This window comes from Cnephaeus nilssonii (genome assembly GCF_951640355.1).
Source record: "Cnephaeus nilssonii genome assembly, chromosome: 8".
NCBI lineage: Eukaryota > Metazoa > Chordata > Mammalia > Chiroptera > Vespertilionidae > Cnephaeus > Cnephaeus nilssonii.
Genome location: NC_137079.1, coordinates 30483168 through 30499089, shown reverse-complemented (window position 1 = coordinate 30499089; position 15922 = coordinate 30483168). Strand labels below are relative to the sequence as shown.

The 15922-nt window shown below is 41.8% G+C and overlaps 1 protein-coding gene across 4 annotated transcripts in view; it reads left to right on the top strand.

Annotated features, from left to right (window-relative positions):
• ARHGEF7 (Rho guanine nucleotide exchange factor 7) overlaps positions 1 to 15922 on the top strand; it is a 138108-nt gene that overhangs the window by 91909 nt on the left and 30277 nt on the right. For all 4 annotated transcript variants that reach the window (XM_079779582.1, XM_079779580.1, XM_079779581.1 and 1 more), the window contains 3 exons: positions 1593 to 1687; positions 1924 to 2019; positions 8983 to 9105. In XM_079779582.1, the coding sequence (XP_079635708.1) occupies positions 1593 to 1687; positions 1924 to 2019; positions 8983 to 9105 (314 nt within the window). The remainder of the gene's footprint in view (positions 1 to 1592; positions 1688 to 1923; positions 2020 to 8982; positions 9106 to 15922) is intronic.

The window sequence follows — 15922 nt, the reverse complement described above, 5'->3', positions numbered from 1 at the left end:
GACACATGTTAGTGCATGTAATAGATCCTCAGAAAATACATGTAATATGATTTCCTGATTAAAGAAGATGCTGAGGATGAAAAGATAGTTGAGGAAGGGACTTCACTTTCTTCACTCATGTAAGGGCCCATAGGAGCCCTGACTCCTGCCCTTAGTCTGATAGCTGGAGAAGGCAGTGGTGGGCAGTGTCCTGTCAGAGAGATCTAGGCTCACATTCTGGCTCTGCTCTTCACTAGCTGTTTGATTTTGGATAAGTTACTTAATCTCTCTACACTTCCATTTTTTCCTCTGTAAAAGGAAAAGGTTTTGTGATATTCTAAAGAACTTCAGACTGTAGAGCACCCTGCTTAGTGCCGAGAAGATAGTAAGCCTTGGTAATTAGTCTCAGGCCTGCTTGCACATCCCAGCTCCACTTGCAGACCTCGGCGTCTTCTCCTCTTGTCCAATGAGGAGCCTTTGCTTTTGGTGTTTACTATTGAAGAGAGCCTCATGCTTCAGTTAAGCTGTTTTTCACTTTATATCTCAGTTTTTAGGAGTTACTAGTAAGTGATTTTTGGCTAAATTTGCTACACTAATATAAGGTACCAGGAAACATTTTAACTTAAAATTTGATTTATAATTAATCTGCTATCTTTAAAGTACAGGCATACCTCAGAAATTATTGTGAGTTCAGTTCCAGACCATCACAATAAAGCAAGTATTACAATAGTAAGTCCTAATGTTTTCACTGGTGGAGGAGGGTCTTGCCTTCAGTTTGTTAAATAAACACACCTGTGACTTGAAGTAAAGAGAAGTGCAATAAAACAAGGTATGCCTGTACTGGCTATTTAAAGGTGGTTTTATACTGTAGATCTTTAATTTTTAATAAATATATGTAGGATGATCTGAGTCTATCATATTCTCTAGTGAAGGTCTTTAGTTCCCAGAAATAAATTTAGATTTCCTAGAGCTATCTAAGGAATAAACTTTATATATTTTTTTGGTTGGAATATACTTTATATGTCAAAATGCATAGATTTTAAGGGTACAGTTCAGTGAGCTTTGACAAGTGTATATGCCTCTGTAACAACTACTCAAATCACAATATAGCACAGGTCCATTACCCCAGTAATTTATGTCATGTCCCTTTCCCCCTTGTTACACTTCCCTTCCCCCCTTTTGATTTCTGCCAGTGTAGATGAGTTTTGCCTGTTCTTTGACTTACTATAAATGGAATAGGCGGGATGTGCTTTTTGTGAATGGCTTCTTTTGTGCGACAGTGCTTAGAGATTCACTCATGCATCTGTGCTTTTGTGATTATTGGTTGGTTTCTCCTTTTTATCTATAGACTTGGCATTACTTACTGATGAAGGAATTCATTCTAGCCTCATTCTAGGTATACCTGTGTCAAGTGTGCCTGACAGTAAGATAAAGTCAGTGGTATAGCCATGGTAATAGTAATTACGTGGATTTAGTTGTTAATCATAGGGATCTATGATATTAAACACATTAGTGTTATATAGAAGCAACAATGTGAATTGAACAATGGTGATGAACTTTCAGAAACTTAGAAATCTTAATGTCAAGTAATATTTATTCATCGTTTATTGTAGGTGCTACAGAATATTTTGGAAACAGAAAATGAATACTCTAAAGAACTTCAGACTGTGCTTTCAACCTATCTACGGCCATTGCAGACCAGTGAGAAGTAAGTTAGATGATAAATTGTGTTAATTGTAGAATAGTCGTCACCTAAGGCTGTTGCCTTGTATTTTCAGAAAATAGAGGGTGAAGTCCTGGCACAGAATTTAGTGTACCAGTTTGCCTTAGACATAGGCAATTTGTTTATTAGGTTAAGACTTTAATACGGCACCAGGATGGGGGAGGAGAGGAATATAAGTAAAACTGTTTACATATTTTTACTGTTATTTTTCTTGGCTCTAGGTTAAGTTCAACAAACACTTCATATTTAATGGGAAATCTAGAAGAAATATGTTCTTTCCAGCAAATGCTTGTACAGTCTTTAGAAGAATGCACCAAGTAAGTAAGATGCTAAAATTTACAAAATTCGGATTGGTATAAATGGTATTTAAAGGAACAAATTTATCATAATTTGAGAATTTGCATTTTCAAAGATGGAAACTAGATTATTTGGAATATTTTAGGTATATTACCTTTTATACTTAAAGCTGCATTTTAGATTATCTAAATTTTACAGTAGTGATCTCTGAAGGAGGGATATGCTGACTAGTCAGAAAAAGGAGAAGGATTTCATGTGAGTGATATTTTTTAAGGTGGTAGGGAAAAGTAGGGGATGAATAACCTCTGAAGAGAGGAGGATGGCTTGTGAAAGAGTGTGGAGGCACCAATGGCTTAGTTCCTTACATCCACTATGTGCTGCATGGGGAGGCGTGTGTGCACACACCCTTGAAGGCCAAGTCTTCCCAGTGTCTTCTTCCAGCATGTGTTGTTCCTGGCCATCAGGAAGCTGAGAAATTGTAAAGTACTACATACATAATATGATGTTTGGAGGTATTAAAGGCTTGGTTTTGTCACTTTTCCAAGATTTTATTTTTTCGGGGCTAGGGGACAGGTGTGTTCTGGATGATCAGACATGAGATTTTTTTCTGTGTGATTATTTTATGTTCTTTGTTAACATGAGGCATTAAAGGGTATTTATTAATGCTTGCTGGGTGTTGGATGACTTAAAGTCATAATGCACATGAAAAGTTTTGAGATTTTAATCCACCAGGTGATATTTATGCTTATTTATTTGTGGGCTGATAAAGAAAGGTAACACATTTTATTTTTGCATTATCTTTATTTTTGTAGCCACTGGAAGGACCAGAAAACTTTTTCTCTTGGTTGGTATCTGCTTTTCCTTCCAGCTTTTTGTATGTGTCTTTCTCATTCTTGGAAGTGGTCTGCCCTGGGTGCCAGGAGCTCTTTAAATTGGTAACAGTTTGCCAGGCAGAAAGTAGGTTTGCTCTCTCAATTTTGGCTTCAAGGTTTCATAGAGGAACTTCATATTGGAAGGTGTGGTGAGGAAAGCTGAATGTCAGTATAACCAAATCCTGGCTCTCAAACAGAAATTGACATTTTTTGTTGTAATAGTTTGTAACATTTTTTGTTTACATAAAATTACATTACTTACATGATCATAACTAGGGTAGTGTTCCTTTTGGTAAATGAAGGTCATTTGGCAGCAGTGTGGATTTTTTTGCAAGAGGTCAGCCCTATTGTGTACAAAATGGAAGTGAATGTTTGCTTCTCCTCCCACTAGCATAGGTAATGTAGACTAAATTAATATTTATGCAGTACATTGGCAATACCTCTTGCGAGCCTCATGTAAACCTTGTGAAATAGGGCAGATATTACTGTCCTCACAGCATAGATTTAAAAACAGAAGTTCACGGTGGCAAAGGAAGGTTAATGGTGAATAGCACCAGATGTTAGACCGTGGTCCTTGAGTTTGACTAAGAAAGAATTCAGAGCCAAGAACTCAAATGGGTTATATAGAAAGTCACAGAGGAGGAAGAAGTGAGCCGCTGGGCTGCATGGACTCATGGAACAAGATAGAGGCAAAAGAATGGAGCTTAGGAGAAAGAAAGCAAAGGTATGTGCTTTGAGGGAACAAAGGGGAGTGGGGAAGGATGGGCCTGCTCAAGAGAGAGGGAGAGCTTGTACTGGGTCCTTTGTCTTAAGGGGTTTTAGCTGTTTTCCAAAGACAGGAATTTTAGGGGCGGTCTTGAGAGGATCTCAGTAGAATATTCATCAGCTTTCCAGGTATGTTCTTTCAGGGTCATGAGCTCTACTGATGGGTTGGCCCTAGGGATCATTAGTTCTTGCAGCTGGTCCTGATGTCAGCCATGGTGTTTGTTGCTTCCTCTGATTTTGCTGCTTTCCTGGGCATGAAGCTGAAACACAGCCGAGGCCTAGATGTTATCTTTAGTTGGATGAAAACTGCCTCTGTGGTCAACAGACCAGAGACTAAGATTATTTGATGCAGTCAGAACCTCGTTATCCTGGGGGCTTAATGCTTAAGGGAGTGGTCATGCAAGGGCTTATATGGGAGTCGAATGAGGCTATTCTCTGGCCCTCTTGTTCCTCCTCCAAGGGGGTCTACCACATTATTAGCAGCATGCCAGGGGATAAAAGGTGGTGGCGAGTATAGTGAATTCTTACGAAATTAGGTTGAGTGAGGTCATAAAACTTCTTTGGCCAGGCTCAGTGGGGCCAAAGAAAGAAAACCTTGTATAATTAAGTAATTGTTCATATGTAAGCCATACTAACTTAATATTAATTGATGAAATATAAGAAATGAAAATCCATTGGCCTAGATTTTAGGTACGTTCTCCTTTGAATGTATCACGGCTGTGGTGTTGGATCAGGTTAACAGCATATGGCACAGCACTGAGAAATATTATGCAGTCTTAATAATTTAATCGTTCTCATGTGCACATCTCTAACAATGTTCTTCCCTTGTTCATAAAACTTTGTCATCCTTTCATTGCAGTTACCTTCAACCCCCTCAGCTCAGCAGTTGGGGTTACCTGCTAGAGCTCTCCATTCTAGAAGCCAGGCTTTACTATTTCACTTTGCTCCTGAGTATGAACATCACCTGCTCAAATGCCAGTGTGTAGTAGTTTGGGTGTGTCTTAGGTGTCTGGATCCTGGTAGAAAGCAGGTGGTCCGATGTATCTTCAGGTGCAGCATCCTTGCTGTGTGATCCTTGCTGTGTGTGATGACTGGTCTTTGGGTGATTTGGAAAGGATGCTGGCTGGCCTTTGCGCCTTCTCCTGGAGGGTGTGTGCTTTCCTTCTCTGTGGGCTGGCAGCAGTTTGTGTCATAAATTTGAGGCATCATTGGCTGTCTTATATTTCTTTTATTTTTCTACTAGAGGCCCGGTGCACGAAATTCATGCACGGAGGGGGTTTGTCCCTCAGCCCAGCCTGTACCCTCTCCAATATGGGACCCCTTGAGGGATGTCCGACTGCCCATTTAGGCCCGATCCCTTGCCTGCCTGCCTTCCTGATTGCCCCTAACCGCTTCTGCCTGCCAGCCTGATCACCCCCTAACCACTCCGCTGCCAGCCTGTTTGCCCCCAACTCCCCTCCTCTGCCGGCCTGGTCACCCCTAACTGCCCTCTCCTGCAGAGTTGATCACTTCCAACTGCCCTCCCTTGCAGGCTTGGTCCCTCTCAACTGCCCTCCCTTGCAGGCTTGGTCCCTCTCAACTGCCCTCCCTTGCAGGCTTGGTCCCTCTCAACTGCCCTCCCTTGCAGGCAGGGTGCCTCCCCACTGCCCTCCCTTGCAGGCAGGGTGCCTCCCAACTGCCCTCTCCTGCTGGCCATCTTGTGGTGGCCATCTTGTGTCCACATGGGGGCAGGATCTTTGACCACATGGGGGCAGCTATATTGTGTGTTGCAGTGATGATCAATCTGCATAGTACTCTTTTATTAGATAGGATAGAGGCCTGGTACAGGGGTGGGGGCCAGCTGGTTTGCCCTGAAGGGTGTCCCGGATCAGGTGGGGGTTCCCTTGGGGCGTGGGGCGGCCTGAGCAAGGGGCCTGTGGTGGTTTGCAGGCCGGCCACGCCCCCTGGCAACCCAAGCGGAGGCCCTGGTATCTGGAATTTATTTTCCTTCTGCAATTGAAACTTTGTAGCCTGGAGTGGAGCCAAGCCTGGGGCTCCCTCCGAGGCCGGCAGCCATTTCTGTTGGGGTTATAATTGAAACTTTGTTGCCTTAAGCGGGTGGGCCCGGCCAGGGTGTGCGGAAAACTTTGCTTCCCCTGTTGCCGGCGGCAACCCTGGCCTGCTCTCTCAAGCTCCATTTTGCCGCCATTTGTTTGAATTTGTTTACCTTCTATAATTGAAACTTTGTAGCTTGAGTGGAGGCTTAGACCTGGCAAGGGCAGGCGGAAAGCTTGGCTTCCTCTGTTACCTAGGAAATCTTGTTCTCTGTGGCTGTAGCCATCTTGGTTTGGGTTAATTTGCATACTCGCTCTGATTGGATGGTGGGCGTGGCTTGTGGGTATGTCGGAGGTATGGTCAATTTGCATATTTGTCTATTATTAGATAGGATTTGTTTCATTTTACCCAAAAAGATTGCAGTCACTTTTAAGGTAGAGAAGATTTCTTACTTTTTAATCTGTTCCCAGTGTCTGAATAAATAGTCGAAGTTTATTTGTTAGGTCAGTGATTATTTATATTACAGATAGAACTGTGGCTAATTCCTGAAGGCTATTAAAACCCTCACTTAGGAGTTCACACTTGGAAAAGAGTCTGCTAGCAGTTCAGATGCTAGTTTACATTGACTTCAGATAAGGATAAATGAACTAAATAGTAAAACCCCAATAAGCCTGGTTATTTCATTACGTAAATGCTGTTGATGGAATTACTGTGCCTTTTCCCCATGATAGTAATGGTGATAATTGGCTTCATTTTTTGTTTGCTTGCTTTTTTCTATACCTGCTGCTAATTTATTCATGGCTTATGTTCATTTCTTTCAATATATTCACGTACAGTAGATACTTATTAATGTTATATTCTAGAAGTCACTCTGGAGCCTCTAGCCATGCTGCCTGGTCTCGGGGTCTCCCTTGATTATCATCCTGCTGCCTTTCACCTCCTCTGTGTTGGACGCTGGTGTCTTCCTCTCTTGTTGCTGCAGTCTCTCATTTGCTAGGACTGTCCTGAGGAAAGAGTGCATAGAGACAGTTCATGTTCATACTAATTACGATGCATGGAGGTAGAATTGTTGGAAGTTATTTCCATCCACTGTTTAAGGTTCAGTGTTGTTGAGAAGTCCCGGGCCATTCTAATCCCTGATTCTTTTGTTTGAAACTTGTGTTTCTCCCTCAAAGCCTTTAGTGTCTTTGTTTCTAGAATCCTGAACTTTGATGCTGATGCATATATTGGGTTTGGGTCATTTTGCATCCCTCCTGCTGGCACTTTGGGTTCTTTCCATCTGCCGAATTTTATAATTTCTTTTATTTACTTCTGTTTATTTTGTTTGTTTTCTGTATCTGGAATTTTTATTCTAACATGGAACTGCTTGTCCTGGTCTTTTCATCTCTTTCCCATTAATCTGGGAGATTTCAGAGCTTTATTTTCCAGATTTCCTTTGACCTTTTCAATTGCTCTTTCATTTTAATTTTCAAATGCTCCTTTACTTTACTTTAGTCCTGAATGTTCTTATTTTCAAGGTAGCAGTGTAAGACCATCCAAACCTGTAGAGAATTTTTATAAACATTTATTTGAGCCAAACTGAGGACTACCTGTCAGCAGACTGAGATAATAATTTGCAGTTTCTTTTTGTGCATTTGAAATTAAGGAGGAGCTAAGGAGGATTACATGGAGATGGGAGAAAGCAAGGTGGGGATTAGATTACAGGATAGTTAAAAAAAGATGAGGCCTGTGTGGTTCAGTGGTTGAGCGTCGACTCATGAACCAAGAGGTCACCAGTTCTATTCCCGGTCAGGGCACATCCCTGTTTTGTGGGCTCGATCCCCAGTATGGGGCATGCAGGAGGAAGCTGATAGATGATGTTTCTCTCTATCCCTCTCCCTTCCTCTCTCCAAAAATCAATAAAAACATATTTTAAAGAAGAAAAGATGAAACATTACTAAAAAGATATATGCTTGGGGCGTGACTACCCACCATGACCTGCCCAGTTAGGAATTTATAATCAGATCACCCTGTGAGGTTACTTTCCATAGAATCCCCCCCCTTTTTTTTTCCATCCACAAAAGCATCCTTTTTCTTTTTTATAGTTCTTGTATTCTTTCAGGATTAATTACAATTCTTTTGAATATTTTTCTGCTCCCTGCAGACTATAATGTTCCATTCCCCCCACCCCTTCATAGACTCCCACCTTTTGTCCTTTGTTGTTCTCATTAGATTTTTCCCCCCAAGTGTTTGGTCATATTTTTGCGTCTTCTTATAATTAAGATTGATGCCCTAAACTCTTAGAGAGGAAGTGCTGACCATGGGTTGTAACTTGTTGATTGTTGTTGGAGAACCCTTGCTGTTACTATTTATGCCTGATTTTTCTCTGGGTCCGATTCCCTCAGGAGAAGAGAAGGCATTTTTGGTTTCCTGGTTTGAAGGTTGCAATCCTTCCTGTCTGTGCTTTGGCATTCTGGTGACAAAGGAGACTTGGGTGGGAGGGTTGGTCAGTGTCCTTTCACGCTCCCTGTTTTCTAAGGATCCCTGCTGGTATGCTCAACCAGTGACCTTCTGGTCCACAAAGGTAAGTGTCTTGCTGCCTCGCAGACCTTTACCCAGTTATGTTTGTGGCCCCACAGCCGAAGGGCAGCCCAATTGCAGGGGGCTCAGGTGTGGTCTTGGAGTTGGATTTGCCTGCCCAGTTATGACTGCTCATCATATGCTTTTCAGCTTCCAAAGTTGGTTCTTCCAAAGTTTCGGCTCTTTTTGTTCTTGTGAGTTGATGCGTTCTAAAGAATCGAGGCAACCGTCATCTGTCATTATAGTGTGGATTTGGGAAGGAGAGCGGTTGATAGATGTGCTCAATGTCCAGTCTTCACCTGAAGGAAAAGTGGCTTTTGTAATTTTTATGTGTGTGCATATCTTGATGCTACTTTGGTAGAAAACCGTACTAACCAAATAGCCAAATTTTATAATTCTCCTTGTTTCATGCAAAATGTGAGGCTTCATGACATCTACTAGTATTTTCCTCCCGGCCCAAAGAAGCCTGGACTTGGGGTTTGTAGCTCTGCTGTGCCCAGGTTCTGGCATCTGGATGCTGGAGGAAAGGTTGGGTTTAGTTCACTGTTTTGTAGCAGAGCAGCTTTCAAGGTAGGTACTTCTCCCTACTATATGCCTGCTTTGAACAGAAATATTCTTGGATTTGGATATTTTGCTTTCATAGAGGTGATACACAAGGAGGACTTTCTTGCTCTAAATAATCTGTTTGTTACTTAGCAATTTTCCTCTGTCTGTAAAATTTAGGATTATTTCCTTTATGTTGCATGTCTCCAGGTTGCCTGAAGCTCAGCAGAGAGTTGGAGGCTGCTTTTTAAATCTGATGCCACAAATGAAAACCTTGTACCTTTCATATTGTGCCAATCACCCATCTGCAGTGAATGTTCTCACGGAGCACAGGTGCGTTCACTTAGACCTCTTACCTGAAAGGAAAAGTCTTCTTGGGGTACTCTCTAAAACAATACTAATATTCACTTGATTATTCAACCATGAAAATGCTAATTACCCCTTGAAATTAGTGTCTGAAAAGTACTGGTAAGAAGTACTTTATTAGAATTTTTATAATGGAAAGGTTATTTTTAAAAGTCTCCCCTTCAGTCTAGAGCCCTTTGGACAATGACTTGAAGTTGCTGATAAGTATTCTGGAATGTAGCTGCAAGCTAGATCAGGGTACCAAATCAGTTTTCTCTAAAGGCCATAAAACTGGAAGTGCGTGAGACAGTTAGATTTTCTGTAAAAAAATAATACCTCATTTAAAACTAGGGCTGGGTTTTATAGGTATATTGAACATTAAATTGTAGACAACCAGCAACCTGAAACAAATTAAACACGTGAAACAGAATGTACAGGTTTTTTGCTAGGTTGTTACGACAAGGCCAGTCTGTTTGCTGAGAATTGTAAGAAGATTGAGGAATGTTGCAGTCGTTAGCAGATGTTAGCACAAGAGGCATAGATTTTTATTAATACGGTAAGTGTTTTAGAAAAATGTTTATGGTTTCTTTTTTAAACCCTTTTAAGCTAGTGGGCCCAGGTTATCTCACATCTGTGAAAATGTCTATTTCATAGGGCTATTGTAAGCATTAAGCAAAAAACATGTATAAACTGATCAGAAGTGAGTGAATATGATAAATGCCCTGAAATGAAGCAGCAGTCTTTGACATGTTGATGAAAAGAAGAGAGATTAGGATATATAGTGTCCAACAGAAACAAAAAACCCAAAGGAACCCCAACCCCTACCCAATACCTCGCCCTCCCTCACCTTTCCAGGAGGGTGGGCTATGGTAGCACACACCTCTCTGAGACCATGAAACACGCATTCAGTTATGCTCTTGCTGTCTACTCCTGGGAATTAAAAATTAAATGAAATTTCTACAGAAATGAAATGCAAGGATTAACCTTTTGCACTCGGATGTTGAGTGTGACTCGACACAGTTAGCATCGGTAGCAGGAATCGAGAAAAAAGCAAGCGAGTGCAAAGGGTTAAATTTGTGTTTCTGAAAATTTTTAAAGGAATTATTGATGCAGTGATGGGGGAGTTAAATAGAAAGCAAATAGAATGTTAGGGCAAAATTATGATCTTTTTTATCTTTGCTCTCCAAACTCTTTTTTGGGGAAGTTCTCTAAGATTGGGTCGGAAGTTTGATGGGAGTGAATAATTTTAGGGAAAGATTCTCACTAAATATTTTTCCCATTAAAATGAGGATCTGCCATGAGGATGACATTTAAAGCAAATTCCGACTGTTAAAGTTTTCTAAAATAACACTTTCAAGGAAATGCTTGCAAGTATGTGCTGTTTATCCTCTCTTCTGTACTATTACTTTAATGACTGTGTCACAGCTGAAATGTAAGTGTAGCACTTCCCCAAAATAACACGGAAAGAATAGATACGTTTCTGAGTGAGGAAACTGTGCCTCCTCCACGTGGCTTGTCCCAGAGTTGGGAGGTGGGTGGAGAAGTCATGCTCTGTAGTGAGCCTCCGGAGAGGACGCGGCAGGATGCACTGCCTGTGTGCCCTCCTGAGGTCCCTGAGCAGCCAGAGTCCCCGCTCTGTTCACAGGTCAGACCGCACTTCTGAAGCGTAAGTCCATGAATGGAGATGAGGATCGCAGTTGGCTAGTAGCTTCTGTTAGCGTTCACTACTTTGCATTCTGGAATCGTAACTTGTAACCTCTTTCCTATGTTTATGCCTGAGTATGTTTTTAAGGATTGATTTTAAGTGTAATGTTTTGAAATTTTCAAATCTTATTTTCAGTCTTATTGGGTTAGTTTAAATTATGAGTGTGAATTTGTGAATACATTTACAGAACCACCAATTCTAGAATTATAGCTGATATGTACCTTTTGCATTATCATATGATAGTAGACATCATATATTCATGGTTGCCTATTTTGAATGAATTATGGGTTTCATAATTTAGTCTGTAAAATGAGTTTTGTTTTCCCCCAGCACTTTAATTGTTATTTTTTGCTTGGCTACATGATAGTTCTCCTTATTTGTGTTCCTTTTGTTGCCTTCTTGCAGCCCACAGTGTCATTTCAGTAAATACAGAGGAGATTCACTGTATAAGGATTGCTCACAACAGTAGAAAGAGCCATTGTTTTGTCAAAATAGCTGTAACAAACTATTTTATTTTATTATACTAAATTAAAAAAAAAAAAACACTAAAAAAATGAACCAGTGATTTATAAAGTTCTGTTTCTTTTCTTAACTGCACATGTTCTGGCATTACAAAAATGTCATATGTATATTAAAAGATGTTACTTTTGCTTGCAAAAGTTCACTTACATTTTAAGTTGTAGGTGTTTTTTTTTTGTGGGGGTGAGGGGTGATAAGGATAACTTTCTTAGTTTTATTCATATTTCTCTGCTATAACTATAGTTATAAAATACAAAATATAATTCTTAAATATCAAAAGTGACATAAATAGACTTTTCTGTGATTTTCCTGTAGTAGAAAGGCCATGCATGGATTGTATTTAAAGGAGGGGAAATATACTTCTAGTATTATGAAGTTTTAGTTTTATGCTTGATCAATTGTTCAATTCTTAGAGAAATGGATATAAAATATAAATTGCTCTTTCTTAAATCCATCATTTTACTCTACTCATGCTGTAGGGGTTGACAGAGTGAGTAATTTGAAGAGGAGCATTTCTGAGTAAGGATTTATGAGGAGTGTGGGGAGGGCACATGAGTGTGGTGTGGTCAGAGGGGCCAGACCAGACACAGTGTGAACCTCTTGGGTTCAGCTGTCCTGCTAGCAGTGAGAACAGGCAGTGGTCTTCACTGGGAGTCCTCATCTGTAAACATGCACAATAATACTGTGGCACAGGCCCAGAGTGATGCTTACTGGAATCATGTACAGAAGCATTTGCTCTGATGCCCAGCACAGAGTTCTAGTCCCATAATGTCACTCCCTTCTCTCCGTCCTTTTTCCTGACTGTTCTGTCTGCAGCTCTCACTTCTGCCTGAGCTCAGCAGAGGGCTGGGGGAGGTAGGAGGAAGGCAGCAGGTTGAAGTCAATCTTGGGGCACTCTTTACTTACCCACCTATCTCTTGTGGGAAAAGGCAAAATGATAAAACTATGCAAACAGGTACTCCAGGATATTGCTCATAGCTTTTAAATCACCATGATCTCGGGGATGAACACTAGACTAATCATAACAAGGTTCTGAAATATCACTATTCCTAGATTTAGTAATCCTAGTAGCCCTGTGGTTTTCCTGAGAAAACCATTCTTAGAAAGCTCAGAGTTATATACACAGAGATACGGAATTGTGTGTTGGTTATAAAAGCAGGCACACACAACCCTAGAAGTAGTTTGACAGCTTCTGTGGTAACATTTTAAATTGCATCACCATGATGGCTGTCTTAATGGAAGGAAATCATCATGAAACCTTATTTCTTACAGAAATGAGAAAATGTTTATTATATGTGTTAAGTTTTTATAGCTAGGATTATATTTTCACTTTTTTATAGTGTGCTTAGATTTTTTTAATAGCTCCTAAATGTGTATATTTATTTAAATAAACTAGAAGCCCGGTGCACGAAATTCGTGCACGGCGGGGGGTTGTCCCTCAGCCCAGCCTGTACCCTCTCCAATCTGGGACTCCTGGAGGGATGTCCGACTGCCCGTTTAGGCCTGATCCCTGGGATCGGGCCTAAATGGGCAGTCGGACATCCCTCTCACAATCCAGGACTGCTGGCTCCCAACTGCTTGCCTGCCTGCCTTCCTGATTGCCCCTAACCGCTTCTGCCTGCCAGCCTGATCACCCCCTAACCACTCTGCTGCCAGCCTGTTTGCCCCCAACTTCCCTCCTCTGCCAGCCTGGTCACCTATAACTGCCCTCTCCTGCAGGGTTGATCACCTCCAACTGCCCTCCCTTGCAGGCCTGGTCCCTCTCAACTGCCCTCCCTTGCAGGCCGGGTGCCTCCCAACTGCCCTCTCCTGCTGGCCATCTTGTGGTGGCCATCTTGTGTCCACATGGGGGCAGGATCTTTGACCACATGGGGGCAGCTATATTGTGTGTTGCAGTGATGACCAATCTGCATAGTACTCTTTTATTAGATAGGATAGAGGCCTGGTGCAGGGGTGGGGGCCAGCTGGTTTGCCCTGAAGGGTGTCCCGGATCAGGGTGGGGTTCCCTTGGGGCGTGGAGCGGCCTGAGCGAGGGGCCTGTGGTGGTTTGCAGGCCGGCCATGCCCCTTGGCAACCCAAGCAGAGGCCCTGGTATCTGGGACTTATTTTCCTTCTACAATTGAAACTTTGTAGCCTGGAGCGGAGCCAAGCCTGCTGCTCCCTCCGGGGCGGCAGCCATCTCTGTGGCAGTTAATTCACCTTCTACAATTGAAACTTTGTAGCCTTAAGCGGGTGAGCCCGGCCAGGGTGTGCGGAAAGCTTTGCTTCCCCTGTTGCCGCCGGCAACCCTGGCCTGCTCTCTCAAGCTCCATTCTGCCGCCATTTGTTTGAATTTGTTTACCTTCTATAATTGAAACTTTGTAGCTTGAGTGGAGGCTTAGGCCTGCAACGGCTATGGAAAGCTTGGCTTGCTCTGTTACCTGGGAAACCTTGCTCACTGTGGCTGTAGCCATCTTGGATTGGGGTTAATTTGCATACTCGCTCTGATTGGCTGGTGGGTGTGACTTGGCTGGTGGGCGTGGCTTATGTAGCGGAGTGATGGTTAATTTGCATATTACCATTTTATTAGAGAGGATGTGTATATTTATTTAAAAAGTTCATATTAAAAACATGTATGTATAGATAAGATTGGTAGATAGATAGCTGGCACTATTTAACATTATTACTGTATTTTTTATGCAGTCCAGGAATACACTCTGATTTTATTGATTTATTAAACATTTTTATTGATTTCAGAGAGGAAGGGAGAGGGAAGTAGAAACATCAATGATGAGAGAGAATCATTGATTGGCTGCCTCCTGCACGCCCCACACTGGGGATTGAGCCTGCAACCCCAGCATGTGCCCTGACTGGGAATGGAACCGTGACCTCCTGGTTCATAGGTCGACGCTCAACCACTGAACCACACCAACTGGGCTGCACTCTGATTTTAAATGCAATGTACCTTGCTTGCTTAACTGGGTCCCCCGAGTTTTCACAAACCTGAATTTAGATAGAAGTAGTCTTGTAAAGAGGTCTTACATGCGTAAGCAAAGTAAGGCTAATTTCCTAGTGATTAATTAATTTGTTTTCAAGCTGATATTTGAAACCTTATATTTCTAAGTTGGTTTAGTTAAGTAAGATGATTTCTCCTTTAGGTGCATCACTGCGGTCAGTTGAGGATGGGATAAGAGGTGGGGAGTACCAACTCTTGCTCTCACACCTCCTCACAATGAAGTCCTTTTAGGTTGAACCATAGGAAAGTGTTATATTCACCACTTTTGAGCTGGCATTTTCAAATGATTTATCCTAAATTTTGTAAGGAGTCCTTGGAGTGGCTACTGGTCCTAAGAAGTTTGGGCAGGGGGCCAATTATACCTGGGTGAGGGGAGGGATGGAGGAAGTGAGGCAGTGGCTGGGTCCCTGTGGTCAGATTCAGGTAACCTACATTGAGGACGAATGTGTTCAGTTATTCTTTTTTTTAAAATATATTTTATTGATTTTTTACAGAGAGGAAGAGAGAGGGATAGAGAGTTAGAAACATCGATGAGAGAGAAACATTGATCAGCTGCCTCTTGCACACCCCCTACTGGGGATGTGCCCACAACCAAGGTACATGCCCTTGACCAGAATCGAACCTGGGACCTTTCAGTCCGCAGGCCGAGGCTCTATCCACTGAGCCAAACCGGTTTCGGCGTGTTCAGTTATTCTTTAGCATTTTTATTTTATGGCTTCATTTATAATGCTCTTCCTAATAGGTGACATGGAGACTCAGAGTTCACTCTATTCTCTTCCCAGTGGGTGACCTGATCTGGTGCCTTCTTTTCTCCCAGCCTGTCTATCCCTCAGTTTCCCATGTCTGGAATGACATGTGCAGCAACAGTGAGGAACGCAAATCCAGGTCCTCACATGGATCCTAAACATCATTTGTCCTGCAATGGAGAGACAGAAACGCAGAGTTTCAGCCACTGATACGAGTCGTAAATGTGTCAGTGACAGAGGTTGACTCCCTCTGCACTCCTGGCCATCCTGGGTCACTCTAAACACAGGGCTGCTGAATTGGATATCTCAGGGCAAACAGTGTGTGCATGTTACTACAGGGCTCAGGAGGGCATTGTTGGTTGTAAAAGGTACATGAATAATGGTGAAGTTAATGGTGAAAGAATATTAAAATATTACAAATTTCTTTTTAAGCTTTTTAGATTTCTGAATATATAGTCAGTTTCCTCAACATTAAATGGGGACAACTTTCTTTGCATAATGTACAGATTAGATGAAATATTGATGTGGAAATACTTTTGAAATTTTAAAACTTAAATATTATTTTATTGTGCCATATTGTGCACTCTGAAGGAAACACTTGTTGCTCTCACAAATGCTTTAGGTTGCAGTCAATGTTCAGGGGATGTTTGGTGGATTGATAAGCAACTGGAGTGTTAACGCTCTGATTCAGGTTATTATAGTTTTAAAGCATTTTTCCCCTCTTACACTTTTCACCACCTTGAAGTTCCCATATAATTGGGATCTATTTTAGCTCTAAGACTGCACGTTTACATTTGACCCTTCTGTATGAAATTGGCTTGCTGAAATGACCTTTCTTTG